The sequence below is a fragment of the Gorilla gorilla genome, chromosome 12 (genome assembly GCF_029281585.2).
Source record: "Gorilla gorilla gorilla isolate KB3781 chromosome 12, NHGRI_mGorGor1-v2.1_pri, whole genome shotgun sequence".
Classification (NCBI taxonomy): Eukaryota; Metazoa; Chordata; class Mammalia; order Primates; family Hominidae; genus Gorilla; species Gorilla gorilla.
Window position 1 is genome coordinate 65,530,306 of NC_073236.2, and position 24,931 is coordinate 65,555,236.

The 24,931-nt window shown below is 48.1% G+C and overlaps 1 protein-coding gene across 3 annotated transcripts in view; it reads left to right on the top strand.

Moving 5' to 3' along the window:
- The window catches only part of SLC4A5 (solute carrier family 4 member 5), a 144,031-nt gene that overhangs the window by 106,118 nt on the left and 12,982 nt on the right, over positions 1-24,931 (top strand). For all 3 annotated transcript variants that reach the window (XM_063695780.1, XM_019020982.4, XM_055378109.2), the window contains 11 exons: positions 714-868; positions 1,453-1,656; positions 3,322-3,496; positions 5,352-5,485; positions 6,533-6,804; positions 12,092-12,150; positions 14,643-14,843; positions 18,967-19,080; positions 20,609-20,770; positions 21,526-21,704; positions 22,865-22,937. In XM_063695780.1, the coding sequence (XP_063551850.1) occupies positions 714-868; positions 1,453-1,656; positions 3,322-3,496; positions 5,352-5,485; positions 6,533-6,804; positions 12,092-12,150; positions 14,643-14,843; positions 18,967-19,080; positions 20,609-20,770; positions 21,526-21,704; positions 22,865-22,937 (1,728 nt within the window). The remainder of the gene's footprint in view (positions 1-713; positions 869-1,452; positions 1,657-3,321; positions 3,497-5,351; positions 5,486-6,532; positions 6,805-12,091; positions 12,151-14,642; positions 14,844-18,966; positions 19,081-20,608; positions 20,771-21,525; positions 21,705-22,864; positions 22,938-24,931) is intronic.

Consider the following 24,931-nt stretch of genomic DNA (forward strand, 5'->3'; position numbering starts at 1 on the left):
CATTCTCGAACAGTTTTTGGCCTAAGATTCATTTGATGAATCCAGTGTTTCCAAAACAGATGATTCTGATCATTCCAATGATTCCGATGTTAGTTCTTTTTAGAAATAATTCTAAGAATAATTTTTTATTTCATTTTCACATTGAAAACCAGTCAGATTTGCTTCGGCCTCAAAGAGTGCGTTTATGTAAAATTAAATGAGTGCTGGCAGTGAGCTGCACTTTTTTCTTTTTTTTTGCCTAAATGGGAAAGGGTTAAACGTGAGCATAGTCCCATCGAATCTGTAAGTCAGAAAGCACACTCTGGAGACAGTGTGAAGAACACGGCCTGAGCCTCCAAGGGCGAAGGGCTGGAAGTAAAAAATGGTTGTGAAATATCTGAGCTCCTTGGACTGGGCTCTACAAAGGTTTTCTAATAGTGTGATGTGTGGAAAACTGAAAACAGAAAGGTTAAGTAACTTAACCGAAGTCCTACAAGCAAAAATATGGAGATCTGGCCTTCAGATCCAAGACAGGCTGTCTTCCCCCAGTGCCTGCTGTGTCCCATTGTGCCATATTTTACCAATGTACTATAGTCTCATTCCAAAAACTGAGAGTGAGTTGGCAGTGGGAGATGTGGTTCAAAGGGATTCCTTTAAAAACTAGATGTGATATGCTCCCAGGCATTTCAGAAACAGACCCGATCTTTCTTTTCTCCCTCCTCTCTCCTCGCCAGCTCTTCAGTGACGTGGCCTACAAAGCCCGCAATCGGGAAGATCTGATCGCAGGAATTGATGAATTTCTGGATGAGGTCATCGTCCTTCCTCCTGGAGAATGGGACCCAAATATCCGGATTGAGCCCCCCAAGAAGGTGCCCTCTGCTGACAAGAGGTGTGTATGAGAATGGGCAGTAGGGGGAGAAAAAGGAGGCTTCGACTCTGTCGGTATCATTTTATTTCTCTTTAAAATACGTCTGAGGCTCAGCATAGTGGCTCATGCCTGTAATCTCAACACTTTGGGATGCTGAGGCAGGTGGATCACTTGAGCCCAGGAGTTTGAAACCAGCCTGGGCAACTAGTGAGATCTTGTCTCTACAAAACAAAAATCAAATTAACTGGGCATGGTGGCATGCACCTATAGTCCCTGCTACTCTGGAGGCTGAGGCAGGAGGATTGATTGAGCCCAGGAGGTCAAGGCTGCAGTGAGCTGTGATCATGCCACTGTACTCCAGCCTGGGCAACAGAGTTTGACCCTGTCTCAAAATAATGTTTAAAATAAGTTTAAAAATAATAAGATATATCAGAAACAAATATGGCTAAATGTGAACATTTGTAAAATCTAGGTGACCTGCGTGTGGATATTGTTAGATAATTTTCTGCATTTTTGTCTGTCTTTTAAGATATTTCATAATTTTGGTTGGAGAGGTGAGGGGTGCTCTGGGGGACCCACTCTCCTTCATCCCCCTTCTCTTCCAGGAAATCTGTGTTCTCCCTAGCAGAGCTGGGCCAGATGAATGGCTCTGTGGGAGGAGGCGGCGGAGCTCCTGGAGGAGGCAATGGAGGTGGTGGTGGCAGTGGCGGCGGGGCTGGAAGTGGCGGGGCCGGCGGAACGAGCAGCGGGGATGATGGAGAGATGCCAGCCATGCATGAAATCGGGGAGGAACTTATCTGGACAGGAAGGTGCCCACCCCAGGCCTCCCAGTGACCCTGCTGTCCTTTAGACTTCTCCCTTCTCAGCTGCCCTTTAGGGACTTTTCCCAACCATGGTCTGTAGTGCCCACTCGAGGTCACCCCTGCCTTCTTTCCCTCCCAGAGCCCTTGAACCCTATCATGGATCCCCAAAAAGGGTTGCCTCAGGAGAGGGGAATTTGAGACCCATACAAGAGGAGAGGAACCCAAACTTTTCTCTTAGATATCCTTTGGTGCCTGTTTCCTGGGTCTGCTGTAACAAAGTACCACAAACTAGGTGGCTTAAAACCACAGAAGGTTACTCTCCTGCAGTTCTGGAGGCCAGGAGTTCCACAGCAGGTGTTGGCAGGACCACCATGCTCCCTGAGGCTCCGGGTGGAATCCTTCCTGGCCTCCTCCTGGCTTCTGGTGGTGGCCAGCAGTCCTTGGTGTTCCTGGCTGGCAGCCGCATCACCCCCGGCTCTGCCTCTCCACCACATGGCCTCCTGTGTGTCTGTCTTCACAGAGCACTTTCCTCTTTGTGTATGGACCCCAGTCATGTTGGAATAGGGCCCACCATAATGACTTAATCTAAACTGGATTACATTTGCATAGGTGTTACATAGATGTTAGGACCTTAATATATCTTTTGGGGGGACACAACTCAATAACAGTACCTTTTTTAAAACTTAATTTACCTATTCAAAAACTTTTTTTTTTTTTTTAAAGAAAATAAGAGAACGTTCTCCTGGCCTGGGTTTCTTTTCCAGCTCTTGAAGTCATTCAGGTTAATCTAGATTTAGGAAAGGATGTGGCCTTGAAAATCTACATATAAATCATGACTTTGAGAATGAAGTCATGTTTTATATGTCCTTGGCTTTATACCAGTGGTTCTCACTGTAAGCAGCTTTGGCCCTCCTTAGTCCCCCTACCCCCGAGCCCAGGGAATTTGGCAATGTCCAGAGACATTTTTGTTTGTCACAACCGGAGAGGGGAGATGCTACTCGCATCTGGTAGGTAGCTGCTAAACATCCTGCAGTGCACGGGACAGCCCCTACAGCAAAGGAGTATCCAGTCCAAAATATCAGCAGAACTGAGGTTGAGAAACTCTGCTCCATGCTAAGGACTGCATTAGGGGCTATGGGAATAGCAATCCCAGTAAACAATGTCTCCAAACCTAAAATCTCCCACTCAGCTGTTTCAGATAGCAAAATCAAAAAACAAACAAATACCAACCAGTTATAAGGTTTAGGATCTGTTCTTAATGAATCTGTTATAATCTGGGACGCTTCTGTCACCGAAAGTTAGACACTCCTGTGTTCACCAACAGCAGGCACCCTGCAGATGTTCAGGGATGTGAGGAGGACCACCATCTGTGGACCCCAGGACTTCCATTCTCCATGGAATGTTAGGTCTACCCCAGGACATATTCCCATCAGACTTTCCCTCTCCAAAACCCTCTATGTCCACCCTTCCCAATGTGGGTGGTGCCAACCACAAACTCAGTCCTACAGGAATTCATCCCTGGCCCTAAATGTTCTGGTGGAAATATCTTTGCCCCATCCACCCTGGTCAAGTTCCTTTCCTCGCCCCAGACTCTGCAAGTTCTTGTAAATAGCCCTGCCCTTGCACTGGTGTTAGTGGTGAGAAAGCAGCCCCTGGGCCTGTCTTGAGCAGGTTCTTCGGTGGCCTGTGTCTGGATATCAAGAGGAAGTTGCCCTGGTTCCCAAGTGACTTCTATGATGGCTTCCACATTCAGTCCATCTCTGCCATCCTATTCATCTACCTCGGCTGTATCACCAACGCGATCACCTTTGGTGGGCTTCTGGGGGATGCCACCGACAATTATCAGGTGTGTGCGAGCTGGGGCCCTGAGTGTAAAAGTAAGATCTGCTGCCACCTGGTGGCAGCAGGAAGCTTCAACCTGTAATCCCAAAACCAAGGTTTCATCTACCATCCAGGTTGAGGCCATCACTATTTGTAATCCTTTACACTTCAAGTAATAATAATATAATAAGACAATATTAAAAGATCTGAAGCTAAATCTCATTACTAAAGACCAAATTTAATGATTATTTAAATAGGTCAAACCGTTAAGGGGAATCATCTGCTGTGTTATTTGGTACTTTTCCCACTGATGCTGGAGTGAATTTAATCAGCACAATTAATGGAGTGCTAATTGTGGCCTTCTCCCCACACTTTTTGAAAACTAACCTTGAATTCTTAGTTTGGAGTTAAGACATTTTTAGAAGGATGGTAAGCTGTTGCCATGACAACAACTCAGGCCTCCCTGGGGAAAACAGCTCAGCAGACACCTGCCAATCTCCTAGGCAAGGGTCTTCTCCAATGGAGGCCTTCAAAGTAGAGCCATTGGAAAGCTCAGTACACCAAGGAGAAGACCCATTTGTCAAGCTGCCTTTTGGGCATGTCCACATGGCTGCCCCTCAGGATTCCCCATGGCTGCCCCTCAGGATCCCCCAATTCACACAGCTGACATTGCGTCCCTTATCTTCCCTCCTGACGTGCTGCTCCCTGCCCTTCCCCAGCACAGCAGGTGATACCATGGTTCACCCAGCTGTCTACACCAGAAACTAAGCATTATCCTTGACTCATAAGTCCCAGCTGCCCCATGTGGCCCTCACCACATGGCCCTACCTGGCTCTCACACCTCATCTCCCAGCATTCTCTTTCTCAGCATTCCTACCCTCCCCAACCATTCTACATTCTGTTTTCCATCAATCCTGATCATCTTTTGGTTCTTCAAGTACATGCTGTTTTTCAGCTCCAGACCTTTTAGACACTATTCCCTCTTCCTGGGACACTGTTTCTTATCACTCCACTTAACCCTATTCCCCTGGCCAATTCTCTGCTCATTTTTTGGATCTCAGCTTCCACTTATCTACTTCTAGGGAGGCCTTCCTGACTACATCTTTACCTCTACTGCGTGCTCCTGTGGCACCCTAAACCTATCCCAGCACACCTCTTGGCAGTGGCTCTCAACCAGGGACAATTTTCACCCCAGGAGACATTTAACAATATCTAGAGACAGTTTTCATTGTTATAACTGGGAGGAGGGTTCCTACTGGTATCTAATGTGTAGAGGCTGTGGATGCTACTAAACACACTACAATACACAGGACAGACCCTCCACAGCAAAGAATCATCTAGCCCAAAACGTCCATTGTGCCGAGGTTGAGAAACCCTGCTATATGGGAATTGCCTGGTTACTTACCTGTGTCTCCCACTAGAATGAAGATATGTTATCTTGTTCAGTGATGGGTTCTCAATACCTTTCACAATGCCTGGTACACAGCAGACACTCAGCGGACTTTGAATAAATGAATGATCTGACCTCTAAAAGCACCAAACAGATGTTTAGATGAATGAATAATCAGATGGATAAATGGGCTGTCCTCTGGGAGTAGAATGGACACAGAGAAAAGCACATCCACTGTTTTCTAGGCCCTGGGTGCCAGAAGGAAGTCACATGGTACCTTTATCTAGATGGAATTAAACAGAGTGACAATGGCCATGGTGGCAAGTTGTGGAGGGTGTAGGAGATGGAGAACAGGATTTAGGGAGGAAAGGGCCCAGAACGAAGGATAAACACTGTGGCCTGGGCCCGTGGAGAGATCGCTGGGCTGCAGCCTGTGTGGAGAGACCGCTTCTCCTTCCTATGCTGAACCACACATTCCTTGTGCCCCCAGGGAGTGATGGAGAGCTTCCTGGGCACTGCCATGGCTGGCTCCTTGTTCTGCCTCTTCTCGGGACAGCCTCTCATCATTCTCAGCAGCACGGGGCCCATCCTCATCTTTGAGAAGCTCCTCTTCGACTTCAGCAAGTAGGTGTCCCTTGGTGGCCCCCAGTGCCTGCTCTCGCACTTGGGGCAGTATGCTGGGGCTAGGGCAGGGGAATAGGCCCAAAGGGTAGGTGGTGGTGCGGTGGTGCCAAAGCCATCTTTAACTATGGGAAGGGCTACCAGGTGGCCCCTCCTGACTCCTGCCAGCTACCTGCCTTTAAGACATCTTAGTGCATATTGGCACAGCCCATAGGGACCAGCCACGACAAGAGGAGAAAATTCACACCACTCAGTTCGTGAGCAATGGTGACTTGATAGGCAGTATAGTGTATGAAGTCTTGGGCTGAAGGTCAGAAGGTTACACCCAGACCCAGGCAGCTCACATCACTACTCCAGGCTCAGTTGTCTCCTCTACAACATGAGGGTTTGGACCAGACCATTTCCAAGGGCTGCTCCAACCCTGTTCTTCCAAAATTCCCTGTTTTTCACTCACTCTGGTGTCTGTTACCAACTGTGAGCACTGAGATGTCTTGGCACCTTCCTGCCTCCTCCATAAGATCTTTAAAAAAAATTTTTTTTGGCTGGGCGTGGTGGCTCACACCTGCAATCCCAGCACTTTGGGAGGCTGGGGCGGGCGGATCACCTGAGGTCAGGAATTTGAGACCAGCCTAGCCAACATGGTAAAACCCCATCTCTACTAAAAATACAAAAATCAGCCAGGCGTGGCGGCAGGCGCCTGTAATCCCAGCTACTTAGGAGGCTGAGGCAGGAGAATCACTTGAACCAGGGAGGCAGAGGTTGCAGTGAGCCAAGATCACACCATTGCACTCCAGACTGGGTGACAGAGAGAGACTCTTTATCAAAAAAAAAAAAAAAAAATTCTTATAAAGATGAACACTGGACCCCCATGAAATCTCAAAGATCAGACAACTGTGCCCAAGAATTGTCCCTGTCCCCAGTCTTTCACAGTCCCTGGGAGGGCATCAGTGCCACAGGAGAACAGATAAGCCACTTAAGGATGAGTCTGAGGAGTCAAGCACAGCCAGGAGCCCTGGGCTGGAGGCCCCTCACCTCCCCTCTGCCTTCCAGAGGCAATGGCCTGGACTACATGGAGTTCCGCCTCTGGATTGGCCTACACTCAGCTGTCCAGTGCCTTATCCTAGTGGCCACAGATGCCAGCTTTATCATCAAATATATCACCCGCTTCACCGAGGAGGGCTTCTCCACCCTTATCAGCTTCATCTTCATCTATGATGCCATCAAGAAGATGATCGGTGCCTTCAAGTACTACCCTATCAATATGGACTTCAAGCCAAACCTCATCACTACCTACAAGTGCGAGTGTGTCGCCCCTGACACAGGTGACCGGTAACCCCAGACATGCCGTGGGCCCTCACCTACCCCACCGGCCCCCTGATCCTTCACCACAGCTCTCTACTCCTACTGCTGGGGAGGAGCCATTCAGCCAAGGGCTTACAGTTCCAAGGGAGCAAATACAGGGTCTTGAACCCAGTGTTTGGAAGGAAACCAAGGGGACAGTAGCTCTAATAAGAGTCACAGGGTTGTCATCAGGAGGGCACAGGGATATCCTAGGAAGGAGTAAGGCATGCTTTGCCTCAGTGTGGGGTAATGTGGAGGCCACACCTATCAGGAGTGCCACTCAGGGGTTCCTGCTGCAGGCCAGAGATAGAACTGATGGTGCCTGAAGTCCCTCCCAGCTCCATCAAGTCATGATACGATGAGCTCTCCCCAAGACAGAGCTGCCCGTGTGGCCACATACCATGTAAGGTGAGACCACACCTGAGGGATGGACATCCACACAGATGGAAACATGTCCAGAGTGGAGGCTCTATCAACCATGCCATCTGAGAACAGTTGGAGAACCGGGGCTTATTCAGCCTCTTACGAATATGAGAGTTATGAGAGAAGGACTGTCATGTCACAAAGGAGCTATGTTCACCCTCTGAAACCACAGGATGTAGAGCTGAATGAGGAACAGGGAGCAGAAGCTCCAGGAAGCCAGATGCTGGCTGAATTTAGGAAAGAACCTACAATAGTGGGCGTTAACGACCATGGGAGTTCTCGGCCCCCTTGGTTGGTAGCAAGTTACTTGGACACTCTCTGGATGTCCATCTGCCAAGGATATTGTAAAAAGGATCCCTGTACAGATGGGGTCAACCTGGTAACACCCAGTGCCACTCCTGTGGAGTTACTTTCTGGCTAAAACACCTGTCATCTGTAAGTTAGGGCTTCCCATAGCATCTGAGCCTCCTTCATAGTCATGCTCATGCCCCTAAGAGCTTTCAGTGGGATGTGCCCAGAGTGCCCAGGGTGCTGCAGAGCAGGAGCAGGAGGTCTATGCACACATCTCCAAGCACCAAGGCTGGACTCACAGAGAGCAAACTGAGGTCCAGAGACCACCCAAGGTCATGCCAAGCCTCAGTTTCCCTGGCTGTAAAAGAGGGGTCTCAATGCGGGCCCTGGTGGTCTCCTGGGACTCCTGTGGGGTTTCCAAATCTATACCCCGATTGAGTTGAAGGAAATAAGTGGATAGTGGGTTGTTCAGCCGCTTAATACATTACTACGGGTAAAAAAAAATCAATCATAGGTCAATCGAAAATATTTGCTGCACAATTATTGTATGCCCTACTTTAGGCCTTGTGGAAGATAAAGATGTCCTGCCTTCAGAGAGTTCAGTTTTGATTATAACCCCTTCCCTCTGTGACTGCACTGATTTTGTAAAGAAGTCCAGACTTATTTTTTCTTTCTTTTTTTCTGTCATTAATTTTGAGTTATTCCACTAAAATCTAATGACAGGTGATGCTACCCTTTGTTCTGAGCCAAGGCATGTTGCTTTCCCAGAGGGGATCCTACCTGCAGGCAGGCCCTTTTCATTCTGCCCTGGAGCAAATCCTGCCTCTGTGGGGAAGCCCCATCAGGGCCCTCCTACGTGCTTGTATCTTCTAGACTGTAGATTCAGTGTTGCATTGACGTAAATTTTACCCAAACATAGCTTCTAGAAGCACACATCCTTGATCTCTTTTAGAAAAAATCCAAATTCTGTTTATTTTTATTTTATTTATTTTTTTGAGACAGAGTCTGACTCTGTCGCCCAGGCTGAAGTGCAATGGCGCGATCTCGGCTCACTGCAACCTCTGCCTCCTGGGTTCAAGCGATTCTCCTGCCTCAGCCTCCCAAGTAGCTGGGATTACAAGTGTGCACCACCACACCCAGCTAATTTTTGTATTTTTAGTAGAGACAGGGTTTCACCATTTTGGCCAGGATGGTTTCGATCTCTTGACCTCGTGATCCGCCTGCCTTGGCCTCCCAAAGTGCTGGGAATTCAGGCATGAGCCACCATGCCTGGCCACTTTGGCCATTCTGAGAATCATCTATACACAGGAAAAAACAAACCCGGGGTGCTCTAGGAACAAGGGCCATAGGAGCATATAAGGTGCATTATGAGGGACATAATGAAGCCACCTGTTCCCAAATAGCTTCCCCTCTGGCTTTGCCCAGGTGCCTGATGTCACCTCATTCTTTGGGGTCATGCTATTGTCATGGTTCTCAAAATGTGGTCCCTGGACCAGCAGCATTAGGGAACTTGTTAGAAATACAAATTCGTAGCTTCCTACCCAAGACCTGCTGAATCGGAAACTCTGGCTGGGCACAGTGGTGCACACCTGTAGTCCCAGCTAGTCAGAAGGCTGAGACAGGAATTTCACTTGAGCCCAGGAGTTTGAGACCAGCCTGGACAACATAGCCAGACCATGTCTCTATTTCTAAGAAAGAAAGAAAAGGAGAGCGAGAGCAAGGAGGAGGAGGAGGAAGAAGAAGAAGAAGAAGAAGAGAGAAGAGAAGAGGAGGAAAGAAAAAAAGAAAGAAAGAGAAAAGAAAAGAAAAGAGAAAAGAAAAGAAGGAAGGGAGAGAGAAAGGAGAAGAAAGAAAGAGAAAGAAAGAAGGAAAGAAAGAAAAGAAAGGAAAGGAAAGAAAGAAAGGGAATGAGGGAGGGAAGGAAGGAGGGAGGGAGCGAGGGAAGGAAGGAAGGAAGGAACGAACGAACAAGCGAAAGAACTCTGGAGTAGGGTCCAACCAGATGTATATTGAATCTTCCAATTGATTCTGATGCACTCTCAAGTTTGAGAACCATTGCTCTATTGAACTGTTAATAATAATGGGCCGTTATTGACCACTAAACCCCAGTAAGATTAAAATTTCAGTTTCTTCACAGAAAGTAAAGGAACTAGAACTAGGACAAGTTAGTTTTGATTAAGATAACATGGAAAGGAAAATTCTACACATTTAGGAGACTGGGATGAGGGGGACGAACTGTGGAGGGTTTCTTTCCCAGTCCATGGGCCACCTACTTAGTAATGGGCCCATATTCCCAGTTTTACTGCGAAGCCCAGTCTTACTATAGTATACTCTCACTCTTTGTCACTCTTCATCATAAAAGCTTGTTTGGGGGCACTCTCTTTCAATTTGCTTTTGCTTCCATTGTAACTGATTTGTATTCTATTTATGAATGCTGCACACACTGATTTGGCTGCTTTCAATCCCAAGTGAGTACCACTTTGTAAACACTGGAATTTTAAAATGTTTGATACTTGGACCCTTTCTGAAATTTTCCATGTTATATTTCTTTCATATTCATCTCAAGTGGCTTTCAGATAAACCCTACAGAGTTCTCGATATAAAAGAATTGATAAGCATAAGCAGAAGACATCAAAGGTGGTCTGAAGACATTGGGTAGTGAAAAAGACATCTGAACTCCCCAGGCTCAAGCGTCAGCCAGGAGTTCTCTAGCATTTGAACGAGAAGCCCTGAGCCAGCCTTCCTGCCCGGCTTCTCTGTCTCCATCATTAATTGCACATCATGTTCTTTTGGTCACTGATGTGAGGAAAGGCAATAGAACCCCAATTTCTAATAAATGAAGCCTTCCTCAGAGCAATCCTAACAAACCTCTGGGTTTGTAGAGCTTCTAGGAATATTCTGCCCTGGGTCAAGATGGAATTCCTTAGCCACCCAGCGTCAGCAGGCCTGGGAGTGAGCAACGTAGCAGGGCCCTGTGGCCACATCAGCCCTGTGGACAGCTTGTTGGAGGTTGGGAGAGGCCCCAAGATACACCTCTTCTTCTTTCTGGGTTTCTAACCAACTGTGGTCAGCCAGCAGGAGCCACATCAGGCTTACACTGCATTTCAGACATATTGCCGGCAAGCTGGCTGGCGGGCCTGCTCCCTCTCTCCCCAGACGTGCTGCAGAGGGACTGCTTGGTCTGCCTTCACTAGAGGAGGATGGTGAGGTGGGCCTGGCCTTTGCCTCCACCCTTGCAGTTCAGGAAGAAGAGAGAGGGCAGCAGGCCTCCAAAGCCTGACTTCCTATGGGTGGCCACATCCCAGGGGAGCCTGGCCCTGTGAATGAGGAGCAAAGGAAGGACAGACTGCAGAACGGGGGAGCAGAAGGGTCCACATGGAAAGGAGAGACAGGCAACAGTGGTTCCTTGAAACTCTCCCTGTAGACCGTCATGTGATCCACATGCAGTTAGGGACACTGAGGCCAGGGTAGGGAAGTACCCATCAAGGAATGCAGAGAGAGCCGCTGAGAGCAGCACCTTTGGGTTCCCGATTCTGCTTCAGGACCTGGACCTTGGTTTAACTTTCCTCAACTTGCATTTGGCAGATTAGAAAAGATATCAAAGCAACAAGTTCTTTCAGGCCTAGCTGACCTTTAATAAAAAGCACATATGGGCTGGGTGCACTGACTCATGCCTGTAATCCCAGCACTTTGGGAGGCTGAGATAGGCAGATCACTTGAGGTCAGGAGTTCAAGACCAGCCTGGCCAACATGGTGAAACCCTATCTCTACTAAAAATACAAAAAATTAACCAGGCATGGTGGCACACATCTGTAGTCCCAGCTACACGGGAGGGTGAGACACGAGAGTCGCTTGAACCTGGGAGGTAGAGATTGCAGTGAGCTAAGATCACGCCACTGCACTCCAGCCTGGGCAAAAAAAGAGGGCTGGAAGGGAAGGGACGTATCTGTGGAGGTGAACAGGGCAGGGAAGTTCATGGTGTAGAGCTGGGAAGTTTATAGGCTCTGGGCCAGCCTTTCTGGGATGGGATCATGGCTCCGAGTATGAACTGTGTGACCTTGGATGAATTACATAACCTCTCTGGGCCTCAGTTACCTCATCTGTAAAGTGGGCATACTTGGTGAAGATCTGGGAATTAAACAAATGAATATATGTAAAGGCTTGGCATAGGGCATGGCATAGAGTAAGTTCTTTGAACATTTTTAAGTCTAAAAGCCCAGTGGCCAGTGAAGATTCACAAGGCACGTTATCCTCCAGTTTGTCTTAGCACTTTGTCTTGGCCCCAGATTCCTTATTTCAGTTTTTAAAACCAGCTGTTCATCATCAGGCAGGTGCTGTCCTGGCCCAGCTGGTCTGTCAGAGCTGTGGCCCAGGCTCTGTCCCCCCAGCCCTTCCCTAACTGGGGCAAAGTGAGGAAGGTGGAGAGGGAGCTGCCCTCACAATGGAAGCCAGGCCTTGGATCTAAGGAACTGGAAGGAGATGGGAAGGGGTTGGGAATGCAGCTCCCAGCCCCACAGCTGCTGACCCTGCCCCGTGTCATGTGCTCATCCACAGTGAATACAACCGTGTTCAATGCTTCAGCCCCATTGGCACCAGACACCAACGCTTCTCTGGTAAGTCCTTTCCTCTTATGTTAGACATTTGAGTGCTTTTGTTTGTAGGAGGAGGGAGAAAAGATTTTGGAAATGAGACCAACTTATGGCCTCCCAGACTTGCAGAGGTCAACTCCAGCCGCACGTCAGGGTCACCTGCAGAGCTTTGTAAATGCACACTTTTTTCTTAGGTATATACTGTAAACATCCCACTTAAAAACATGCCTCATTCTGTTAAATCCATGTTTTTTTGTGCGTTTTTTTTTTTTTTTTGAGACAGGGTCTCACTGTGTTGCCCAGGCTGGAGTGCAGTGGCGTGATCTTGGCTCACCGCAACCTCCATCTCCCAGGTTCAAGCAATTCTCCTGCCACAGCCTCCTGAGTAGCTGGGATTACAGGCACGCACCATCATGCCCAGCTAATTTTTTGTATTTTTAGTAGAGACGGGGTTTCACCATGTTGGCCAGGCTGGTTTCGAACTCCTGACCTCAAGTGATCTGCCTGCCTCGGCCTCCCAAAGTGCTGGGATTACAGGTGTGAGCCACCGCGCCCGGCCCCCTCATGTGTATTAATAATATGATACGAGCTGGGTGTAGTGGTACATGCCTGTAATCCCAGCTACTCAAGAGGCTGAGGCACAAGAATTGTTTGAACCCAGGAGGCAGAGGTTGTGGTGAGCCAAGATCGCACCACTGCACTCCAGCCTCGGTGACAGAGCGAGACCCTGTCTCAATAATAATAATAATAATAATAATAATAATAATAATAATGATATGACACGCACACAAAGGAAGGGGAAGTAGAGATGAGGGATGGTAAATAGAGCCTCACAAAGCTGTAAGCAAAGCCTCCCATTCATTTTTCTGCCTTCTTCCTTCTCTTTCTGCCTAGGACCCCCAATTTCCGGCAGTGTCACTCTCCAGCCCCAGAGAGTTTATTAGTGTTTCTTCCTCAATGAATCTAATGTGTCCTTTGCACACCTTAGTCTCTGGGGCCTAAGGTATGGTCTGCCTTTCCCAATAATGACAATGGTCTTCAGGAGCCAGCATCCCAGCCTAAGTAGCTTAATGATAGAAGTTCAATTCCAGATGAAAGTAGCACCTGGTAGGACTTGGGGGACATTTGTGAGCTTTTACTGTCTCCAAGGTTGCTTCTTAAGTTATTCCTGCCTAGGCAATTGACTGCTCTGCCTACACACATCCTAGTTGGCAATTTAACTTAATATTTTTCAAAGATTAGGGTTTGTTTTTTTTTTGAGATGGGGTCTTACTCTGTTGCCCAGGCTGGAATGTAGTGGTGTGATCGTATCATCACTGCAGCCTCAAATTCCTGAGCTCAAGTGATCTTCCTGCCTCAGCCTCTCAAGTAGCTGGGACTACAGGCATCAGCCGCTGTGCCTGGCTAATTTTTAAATTTTTTGTAGAGACAAGGTCTCACTATGTTGCCCAGGCTGGCCAAGTATCAAATTTTGAGAGAGAAAGAACAGAATCAGTCAGTGCCTATTTCTGAATCCCTATTATGTGCAAGGGGCCATGTGCACTGAAGGCTAAAAAAGACATCTAAGAAACCAACACAGAACCTGTCCTCAAATTTGTTTTTAATATATTTGTAGAGAAGAACCTGAAAAGTTATGGGACAGCATAAGCAGAATGTACCATGCATTAAATATAGGCCAAATGTGTACATCAATCTTGAAGGCAGGAAAGGAGGCTGCTGGAGAGGCCAAGAAAAGCCTCAAAGAGGAAGTAGAATGCGATCTGGTCTTCAAGGTTGGGAAAAAGTTGGCTCAGCAGAGAAAAGCACATTCCAGACTGAAGGAACAGCATAGGCAGAAGGGCAAGAGAGGAAAAGCACAAAACCTGTGCAGAGGCTAGTGGGTGGGCTAGGCCAACTAAGACGGGGTGAGGGTGGGGCTCGGAACACTGTCTCACAGTACACATCAGAGTGTGTCTCACAGTACACATTTATATATATATGTATATATAAATAAATTTATATATAAAAATTCACTGTTGTGTATGCCTTGGATTTTAGGCATCTGAGACACCAAGGTGGGGAATGGCTGAAATGACCCAAGAGGGGACTGACAAGGGAGGTGATCCCCCATATATGAAAGGGTGTGACAGAGGGGATGGGGGGGAGAGAATAAAGATGAGACACTCCAGGAAGGAGGAGTCCACAGGACCTGTGGTTGGTTGATGGGAGCCAGGCCTGCTGAGGGAAAAGGCATCCTGCCTCTGCACTTTTCCTACTTGCTAGCACAGCAGTGCATCCTAGAACACAATGAAGAAACACATGTGAGCTCCTAGTCTTCCTAGGGAGCTTGTCATTCCTTGAACCAGCCCGTCCCCAGGAACATCACTCTGTTGCTGAGGGCACCATCATGGACAGGAGGGCTGGGGTCCCTCAGAGTGTGGGAAGGTATGCTGGCTGCCTGGGGACTGCAGTGGGAAGGACACAGCTGACTCATCAGGAAGATGCTGACCCATTCTCTCCTGTGCTTGGTCTCCAAGTACAACCCCCTTAACCTCACAGCATTGGACTGGTCCCTGCTGAGCAAGAAGGAGTGTCTGAGCTACGGCGGGCGCCTGCTTGGGAATTCCTGCAAGTTTATCCCAGACCTGGCGCTCATGTCCTTCATCCTTTTCTTTGGGACATACTCCATGACCCTGACCCTGAAGAAGTTCAAATTCAGCCGCTATTTTCCTACCAAGGTAAGCTCACCCTGCAGTTAGGAGGGGACCTGCAGTCAGACAGCTGCTGAGTCCCCCAGAGAGGGTTCTGGTCCACCGACAGGATGGACGCCGTGCGAGCACTGGCCCACTGGGGTTTTTCAAGTTAAGTCAGAGAGAACTGTGTTCCCTTGTTGGCTGGTCCCCTTGACAACACTTGGTATTGTCAGGCTTTTATCTTTAGTCTTTGTCTATAGTAGTATCTCATTGTGTTTTTTAAATTTTTCATTTCCCTGATGACTAATGAAGTTGAAAACACAGCTATTTCTGTGTTTATTGGCCACGTGGCCAGTTGCCTTTCTTTTTGGAAGTGTCTGTTGAAATCTCTTGCACATTTTGGGTTGTCTGCCTTTCTGATTTGCAAGAGTTTGTTATATATTCTGGGTAGAAATGTTTTTGTGATTATATGTGTTACAAAATCTTCTCCCACTCTGTGACTGTTTTTTTCTTTTTACATCCTTAATGGCATCTTCTGATTAACAGAAATTCTTAGTTTTATTGTAATTGAATATATCAAAATTTCCTCAAGGCAAATATTGGACAGCAGATATTCTTGTATGTTACCTTCTAAAAGATTCATTGTTTTTCCTTTCATGTTAGATCTACAATCCATCAGAATTGATTCTGATGTGTACTGTGAGACAGTGTTTCTTTGTGATTTTATACAGTCAATTGTTCCAGTATTTTTTAAAGACTATTCTTTCTCCATTGCTTTGCAATACTTCCTTTGCCATATATCAAATATTCCTATATGACAGGGTCTGTTTCTGGGTTCTTTATTCTGTTTCACTAGTTTATTTATATATCAGTATCACAGTCTTCATTTCTGTAGCTTATAAGTCTTTATGTCTTTGTCTCCCAAGCTCTCCCCTTTTGTCCTTTTTATATAATATTTTCTTGGCCCTTTGCATTTCCACATGAATTTTAGAATCATCTTAAATTTCACCAAAATGAAAACTTGTTGGAATTTTGATGGGATTATCTTTGCCTCTGTTTGGGAAGAATTGACGTCTTTCAAATTCTGAGTTTTTCTGATTTATGAATACAGTATACTTCATTTATTGTGGTCTTCTTTCTCTCCATAATGTTTTATACATTTTGATCTTTAAGTCTTGAACATTTTTTGTTAGACTTATTCCTAGGTACTTGATTTTTTTATACTGTCGTAAATGCTAACTGCTATGTTATTATTTTATTATTATTATTATTTTTGAGACAGAGTCTCACTCTGTCACCCAGGTGGGAGTGAAATGGCATGATCTGGGCTCACTGCAACCTCCACCTCCCGGGTTCAAGTGATTCTCCTGCCTCAGCCTCCCAAATAGCTGGGACTACAGGCGCCTGCCACCACACCCGGCTAATTTTTGTAATTTTAGTTGAGATGGGGTTTCACCATGCTGGCCAGTCTGGTCTTGAACTCCTTACCTCAGGTGATCCCCCCACCTCAGCCTCCCAAAGTGCTGGGATTACAGGTGTGAGCCACCGCACCCAGCCCTAACTGCTGTTTTAAATTTTATTTTCTACCTGTTTGTGGCTGGAATAAAAGATTTATTAAAACAGCACTTGCATACATAAGCAGTAACTGTGCCGTGGGGTGGGGGGTACTCGGAAGAATTTAAGCAACTCTTTCCCACCGTAAACTCCGTTAGCAGTCTCCTAAAGCCATCTTAACTAAGTATTACAGCTGCTACTGCTACTAATCATAATGATAAAATCTTTGATATAAATAGTTGAATTTTTCCCAAATTTTCTAAAGACTAAATAAAAGGTGCTTTAGGAAGCTTCACAGTATATAAACTGAGTAAAAAAATAGTTTGCTTACAACACAAGTGCACCCTCAAGACAAGTTCTCTTCCTTCCTGCCCACTTCCAGTCCAGAGCACATCCCTCAATCTCCTCTTATGTAAAAATTCTCAAGCAGTCACTGTATCTGAGAGTATCTATCTGTTGCCTACAGGATGAAAAGTAATTCATGTGGCATGAAGTTCTTGTGCCAACAACATTTTTTCCATCACATTACTTAAAAATTGCTCAGTTGGGCCAGGCACGGTGGCTCACGCGTGTAATCCCAGCACTTTGGGAGGCCCAGGCAGGCGGATCACGAAGGCAGGAGATCGAGACCATCCTGGCTAACATGGTGAAACCCCGTCTCTACTAAAAATACAAAAAATTGGCCAGGCGTTGTGATGGACGCCTGTAGTCCCAGCTACTTGGGAGGCTGAGGCAGGAGAATGGCATGAACCCGGGAGGCAGAGCTTGCCGTGAGCAAAGATTGCGCCACTGCACTCCAGCCTGGGCGACAGAGAGAGACTCTGTCTCAAAAAAAATAAATAAATAAAAAATTGCTCAGTTGCCTTCTGGAATTTCCGGTTGCAGAGAGGAATGAGGCCACACCATTTTATACTCATCAGATTGGTAGACAGATGAAGGTCTTGGGACACCAGATGTTGGAGATGGAAAGCAGTAGGTGGGAATGTAGACAGATACATCCAATTTGGAGAGCAACTGACACTCTCTGATTAGGTTGGACCATATGAAGTTGCCCATATTTGACTGTTTCAACCTACAAAAAAAGTCAAGTTCATGTGGTTTAACTTAATAAGCATTCATATGGTTTTGATGTATATGCTAGGAATATTATAGAAAAGGAAGTATAAACCCAGCACACTACTTGGTTCTGCTGTGACTAATATTTATATGATCATGATAATATAAAGCTGTTACTAATTTTCAACTTTTGGAATTGACTTACAGATAAAACACACAAGCCATGTGTTTACGGAACAAGAAATGATTGTTCTCAGCTTCGACAATGGAAAGGTCAAAGTGGAGGTGTCACAGGAAGGAAGAGGGGAGGAGGAGAGAGGTGGTAGGAGGATAGAGGCAGTGGTCCTCACCTTGCAAGATGGAGAATGAGAGATATTAGCCAAAGCTAATGGAAGGAGATGTTTAATTATTATCACTTGAAAGTACAAAGGAAACCCATAGGAGCTTAAAATTAACTATCAAAGATTAGGAATAAGGAAAGGACAGGAGGCACAGTGTAAGTAAAGGTAAATTCTTATCAATAGATAATCCCTTAAATTAGTAAATGAAAATATTAAAGTATATGCATATTAGTTAATGACATGGAGGGAACCTCTGGAACAAGTAAAATCAAGCAGACATAGTGGATAGATCTGGAAGGCGGGGCTGGATTGAAAAAAGGGGAGGTGGGAGACTTTGCTTTTCCCCATAAGTATTTTCCACTATGTGGGTTTTTAACCAATTACATATGTTATGTTAATAACAAATTTAAAGAGAAAAGGGGGATGCAGGGAATGAAGTCAATGTACTGTCACCTGCCCCTGCCCTTCAAATTGCCTTCTTTGAAAAGATATTGAAAAGGCCACAGGGTAGACGTTGGGGGACCATCTGTCCTGAGACTTCTGGACATAGAGTTGGTTTGGAGGGGAGGTCGGAGGACATTGATTCAGAATGGGCAGGAAGGTCAGGTTCAGAACTTGGTCTAGGAAGGGCCTCCAGGTTCAGAACCTGGCCTAGGAAGGGCCTCTTGGGAAACAGCGGAACAAGAGACTCTTGGTGGACAAAAGGTCTGAGAGTAGCCAATGGTCCCCAGTGGAATTGGGGAGCCTCCCTCCTAGCCCAGGTGGGGTACAACAACCTGTCACAGGCTTGTAGGAACTAAGGTTTGCTTCAGAGTCCAGCCCTTGCCCTCATCATACCTGCTGGGTGCCCCAGTTCAGACTGTCATACCAGAACACATCTTCAGCAGTGGCTGCCATGGCCATATGGATCATAACAGCTCCCACATTGACCACCATATGCCAAGCACTCTAAATGTGTCACAGTTCACTTACACCTTTGAGGGAGATACTACCATCATCTCCATCTTACAGAGAAGGAAATTGAGTCTTGGAGAGATGACACGCTTCCCCAAGCGCACACAGTTAGCAAGGAGCAGAGCCTGGATTTGAGCCTAGTTCTGCTGCCTTCAGAGCCCGGACTGTAATAGTTCACCTCTTTGCTGCCTGAGGACTGGGGCTGCCTGGAGCTGGGTGGGTGCTTTACTCACTTCTTTTACTTGCTCATCTCCTGTCTGCAGGTCCGGGCCCTGGTGGCTGACTTTTCCATTGTTTTCTCCATCCTGATGTTCTGTGGAATCGATGCCTGTTTTGGCCTAGAAACTCCCAAGCTGCATGTGCCCAGTGTCATCAAGGTTTGCTCCTTTCCCTCGCTCTGGGCATCCAGTCTGCCTGCCTACCAGCTGCAGATTCTTTCCCCTCTGTGCTGATCAAACTCTCTTCTCCTCTTGGCCAAGAGACCATTTTAGTTCTCTGTGTGCCACCTTTCCTGAACACAGGCTCCCAGGAGCCAGTCCTTTGAGTTAGGGCGGGGAGGGGTAACATATTCACCAGGAAATCCTGATCTATAGTCACGAGGTGAGGAAGGCACTGGGATTCACCCTCCAACCCAGCAGAAGCCTCTTGATTCCTATTTGAGTGTCTCCAGTTCCCTGACCTCTGGCAATCTATAAGCTGGGCCAAATGGGATCCATTGAAACTGATCCCTTAGAACAGTGATTCTCAAAGTGTGGTCCTCAGACCAATATCATGGCATCACAGTCACAGGGAACTCGCTGGAAATGCAATTTCTCGGCCCCACCTGTGGAATCAGAAAAGCTGGGGGGTGGGACCAGCAATCTGCATTTTAACAAGCCCTTCAGGTGACTTGGATATGCTCAAGTTTGAGAACCACTGCTTAGAAATTACCCACTAGTTAGAACTGGTGACATATGCTTGTAGCTAAACTCAGCCCTACTCCCTCATAAGAGCACCAACCGGCCAGGTGCGGTGGCTCACGCCTATAATCCCAGAACTTTGGGAGGCCGAGGTGGGCAGATCATGAGGTGAGGAGATTGAGACCATCTTGGGTAACGGTGAAACCCCATCTCTACTAAAGATACAAAAAAATTAGCCGGGCGTGGTGGCGGGCGCTTGTAGTCCCAGCTACTCGGGAGGCTGAGGCAGGAGAATGGCATGAATCCGGGAGGCAGAGCTTGCAGTGAGCGGAGATCACGCCACTGCACTCCAGCCTGGGTAACAGAACAAGACTCTGTCTCAAAAACAAAAAAAAAGAAAGAAAGAAAGAAAAAAAAAGGAGCACCAACGATCTCACCAGAGTAGGGAGTCCAGATTCTAGAACTTACCCTCCCTGTCTTTAAGGTTTTTTTTGTTGTTATTTGTTTGTTTGTTTTTTGACAAAGTCTTTTTATATATTCTCCTCATTCTTAACATGCAGGACTGAACTGATGTTCAGCATTTTACAGACAATTCTGTAATGCTCCCAGACAGGCGACTCAGGAGAGGCAGAAGCAGCTGGCCCTGGGCCCACCCATTTCTTTATTCTTTTCTGCTGGGCCTCATTCCTGCTGTTTGTTATTTGCAGCAGGTGACTGTGCTCTCTCTCCTGGCTGCCCTCTGACCTTCACCTCCATGTTTCCTGACAAACCCCAGGGCTGTTGCAGCAAATTACCTCCTTAGTTTTACAGACACTGCATGCATGCTCCTTCCCATGTCTGAATTTAGTCTACAGTTGCAGGTACCTAAGGTGTTTAAGGGAAAAGATTGCACTTGAAAAGTACCCAAAGTCAGGGAAAGTTGAGGAGGTGGGACAGCAGGCCAGGCGACAAGTGCCCTGGGACAAGGGAGAGAGGAAAGGGCCCCTCTCTGTTTGCTCCCACTCAGCCAACGCGGCCTGACCGAGGCTGGTTCGTGGCCCCCTTTGGGAAGAACCCGTGGTGGGTATACCCAGCAAGCATCCTGCCCGCCCTGCTGGTGACCATCCTGATCTTCATGGACCAGCAGATCACTGCCGTCATTGTCAACCGGAAGGAGAACAAACTGAAGGTAAGGCCGGTACTAGGAGCAGAGGCATAACCTCTTTCTTCCCACAAAGTCAGAAGGAGCGAAGGAAGGACATGATGCTTCTTTCAGTACTTTGGGCCAGGAAAATATGAGGACAGAGACTAGAGTTCCCACTTGGTGTGTTGAGGGGGAAATGTGACCTCCAGGTGTGGGTAAGGCCACCAGGGCTGGAGTGACTTTCTGAGGACCAGGACCAAACTAGGCTGGGCCACTGGGCACAGGCTCTCTGTCTTTCCCAAAGTGACCTCGAGTTCTTATGAGAATCAGCAGATCCTGACAGGGGCTCAGCCTAGAACACTGAGGCAGAGGAACTTCCTTAGCCTTCCTGGTCTCTGCAACTCCCCACCCAGCCTGTGAGCCTGAGAAGACTCGGGTCACCCCCTCCCCCATCCAGGTCTGGACCACTTTAGGTGTGGCCTGTCCCAGCTGGGGCCCCTCAGGAACCGCAAAGACCCTGTGGCCACCTTCTGGGCCCTTCTCCCCAGAGACCCAAACCCAGGGCCTCTCCAAGCTTGAACATCCCTCTCTTCTATGACCCATACCCCTTAGGCAGTTCACCCTTTCAGCTGGGGTGGCAGGACACACCCACCTCTGCAATCCTTGCAAGGAGCACCTCAGGCCCCTTCAGTATCTTCTGGAAGGCAGGGGGGCCTTGAACCATGTTCCACAGAATGGTTGCATCCAGGAGGAACTGGCTCCCCAGAAACTTCTCCCTCCCCCCAACCCCGCTCCTGCAGAAGGCTGCCGGCTACCATCTGGACCTGTTCTGGGTGGGCATCCTCATGGCTTTGTGCTCCTTTATGGGGCTCCCCTGGTACGTGGCTGCCACGGTCATCTCCATCGCCCACATCGACAGCCTCAAGATGGAGACAGAGACCAGTGCCCCTGGGGAGCAGCCCCAGTTTCTGGGAGTCAGGTAGGAGGGGTCAGGGCCTAGGGATCACCCAATGGGGAGGGGCCCACTCGGGGAGGGGAAGCTGGCTTTGCCTGCCACAAAAGGATGTGGACAAAAAGGGCCCCCGCTCTGACAGCCCAAGAACCACAGGGACAGGAGTGCTATCCCTGGAGGGAGGGAAGGAGAGAGACAGAAGTCCAGCTCTAAGTGGGGCTTTTTACCTACTGGGCTCCAAGCAGTATGCATACCCCATCCATAAACATGCACACGTGGCAGACACTCATCTTCATCGGCCACCCAAGGTCCCCACAAGGCTTCGTGCTGTCCTGCCCTTTTCCTCTTCCTCAAGTCCCTCCAGGCCCCTACTGCCCCGATGGCCCTCCTGCGGGTTCAGGTCCTGCTCAGTCTCTATTCCTCCAGAAGGCTGTCCTGGGATCATCCCCGCTCCCCAGTCTGTGGCCCTGCCTGTCACTCCTGTTCCTTCACTTGCCCCTTCTCTCACGCCCCATGGTAGGCAGAGAAGTACATCTTCAGCCCCTTAGGGCCTCCAGGGCGAGACCACACCAAACCCTGGCGTTCTCCTACGTGGCTGCCCTAAGAACTTCTCCCACTATCTTGAGATACTTGGACCGCCCAGCCTGCCCGAATGAGGCTTCTCTGCCCGACTGCAGGGCTCACCTGCCTCCCACCCCTGACACCTGCTCTGCTGGTGTCCCCTTCCCCAGATCCTCATTCATTGTGCCCCACAAAAGCGAAATCTTAAAATCAAAGGGCAGAGTAATGGCATTTTATCTCGCATGTATCCTCACAATAAGTGCCATTATTATCTGCATATACTGAGGCTCAAGATGGGCAGGCTCCTGCCCAATGCCACATAACTAGCAAGTGGCAGAGCCAGGATCCAGTCCACATCAGTCCTGCTCAAGCCCCCCAGCTACGAGCCACTACACTAAGCGGCCTCCCTCAATGCCCCTGCAAGATGCCCTTGTCCCAGTCAGGGGCCGCCTGTCTTCCCACATATGGTTCAGCTGGGCCTCAGGCAACCAGGCAGAGCTTCACGCAGAAGCCCTCAAGGCCATGGCCTTGGACACAAGCTTCAGGTGCCCACAGAGGGGCAGGAGGGCCAGAGTAGTCACCAGGCATTTCCTGGTACACCCTGACCATGTGTTCTTCTCTGCCAGGGAACAGAGAGTAACCGGCATCATCGTCTTCATCCTGACAGGAATCTCTGTCTTCCTGGCTCCCATCCTAAAGGTGAGGTCCTGCACTGTCACCTAGGGCCTCGTCGCCTGAGAAAGCAGAGCGGATGCCTTAGGCAGGGAGGGGGTCCCCACATGGCTAGGGATCACTGGCCTATCAGCCCCCTAAGAAAGGCACAGTCTTGGCCGGGCATGGTGGCTCACACCTGTAATCCCAGCACTTTGGGAGGCCGAGGCAGGCGGATCACCTGAGGTCAGGAGTTCAAGACCAGCCTGATCAACATGGTGAAACCCTGTCTCTACTAAAAATACAAAAATTAACCAGGCATGGTGGCGTGTGCCTGTAATCACAGCTACTCGGGAGGCTGAGACAGGAGAATGGCTTGAACCCGGGAGGTGGAGGTTGCAGTGAGCCAAGATCGCACCACTGCACTCCAGCCTGGGCAACAAGAGCGAAACTCCGTCTCAAAAAAAAAAAAAAAAAGAAAGAAAAGAAAAAGAAAGGCACAGTCTTACTAGGCCAAAGCAATGTTTCCACACTGTCACCGCCGTTTTCTGTGATACTGCAGTTTTTTATCATCACCAATCCTCTCTCCCACCCATCCCAGGGCCACTCTCACCTTTCTGGAGGATACTCTTCCCTCTGAAAGTTCTGCCAAGTTGTAGCCCTGCTTAGATCAGGAACTTCCTGAATGGGGTGTGTGTCCACATTGCCAGGGTTTGGGGCTCATGAAGTTTAAAACTTGCAGCAGGAGGCCAAACATGGTGGTATATCCCTGTAGTCCGGCTACTCAGGAGGCTGAGGTGGGAGGATCACCTGAGCTCAGGAAGTCTTGGGACTCGAGTGACTTTTTCCCACACAGCTTGAAGCTCCTCTTGCTTATGTCCCACCACAACAGCTAAGAGACTAAGTCAAGTAGGGGTACAATGGAGGCAGGCGTCCCCCACAAGGGTCTCTTTCTGGAGAGACTCCAGAAAGCAAGGTGTTCCCACCAGGCTTCCCTGCTCTCCACTCCAGCCAATCGCCCATCACTCTCCCTTTCCCTTGATCAGTGCCCACGTAAGACTTTCCTTTCTTGAATTAAGTTTACCTGTAATTGCCTCAACCTTTTGCCGATATTATTTTTCCTCTTTGAATATCTCAAAACAGCTCATGACCAGGCATGGTGGCTCATGCCTCTAATCCCAGGACTTTGGGAGGCCGAGGTGGGAGGATCACTTGAGACCAGCCTGGGCAACATAGCAAGACCCCCATCTCTACAAAAAATACAAAAATTAGCCAGGCACGATGGTACATGTGAGGCATGATCACTTGAGCCCAGGAGGTCGAGGCTGCAGTGAGCCGTGATCATGCCACTGCACTCCAGCCTGGGCAACAGAGTGAGACCTCTTCTCAAAAAAAAAAATCTCATTCAGAGGTGACCTTGTAAGAAACAAACGCTAAAGAATGATGATTCTGGCTGATGTATTTACAATGGAAAATATTTCTGGCTTGAGAATTGGTGCTGGGCATACCTGAGCAGTAAGTAGGAGGCTGGCATTTTTTAAGGGATATTTCCCTTGTGGGGGAAACAAATTACACACAGGAGGGCAAGCATTTTGTTTATTGAAAAATATATTTTAAATGGCCAGGGACTACTTACTTTTGTAGAGAGGGTTCTAAGGTGCCATTGTGTATGTCAATTTTGACACTGTTTAACATACAAGTATTTGCATTAAAAAGCTCAAATCAGGCTGGGTGTGGTGGCTCAAGCCTGTAATCCCAGCACTTTGGGAGGCCGAGGCAGGTGGATCACCTAAGGTCAGGAGTTCAAGACCAGCCTGGCCAACATGGTGAAACCCGAAACCCTGTGTCTACTAAAAATACAAAAATAGCCAGGTATGGTCGCACATGCCTGTAGTCCCAGCTACTCAGGAGGCTGAGACAGGATAATTGGTTGAGCCCAGGAGGTGGAGGCTGCAGTGAGCCGAGATTGCACCACTGCACTCCAGCCTGGGCAAGACAGAGTGAGACTCCGTCCCCCCTCCAAAAAAAAACACCTTCGAATC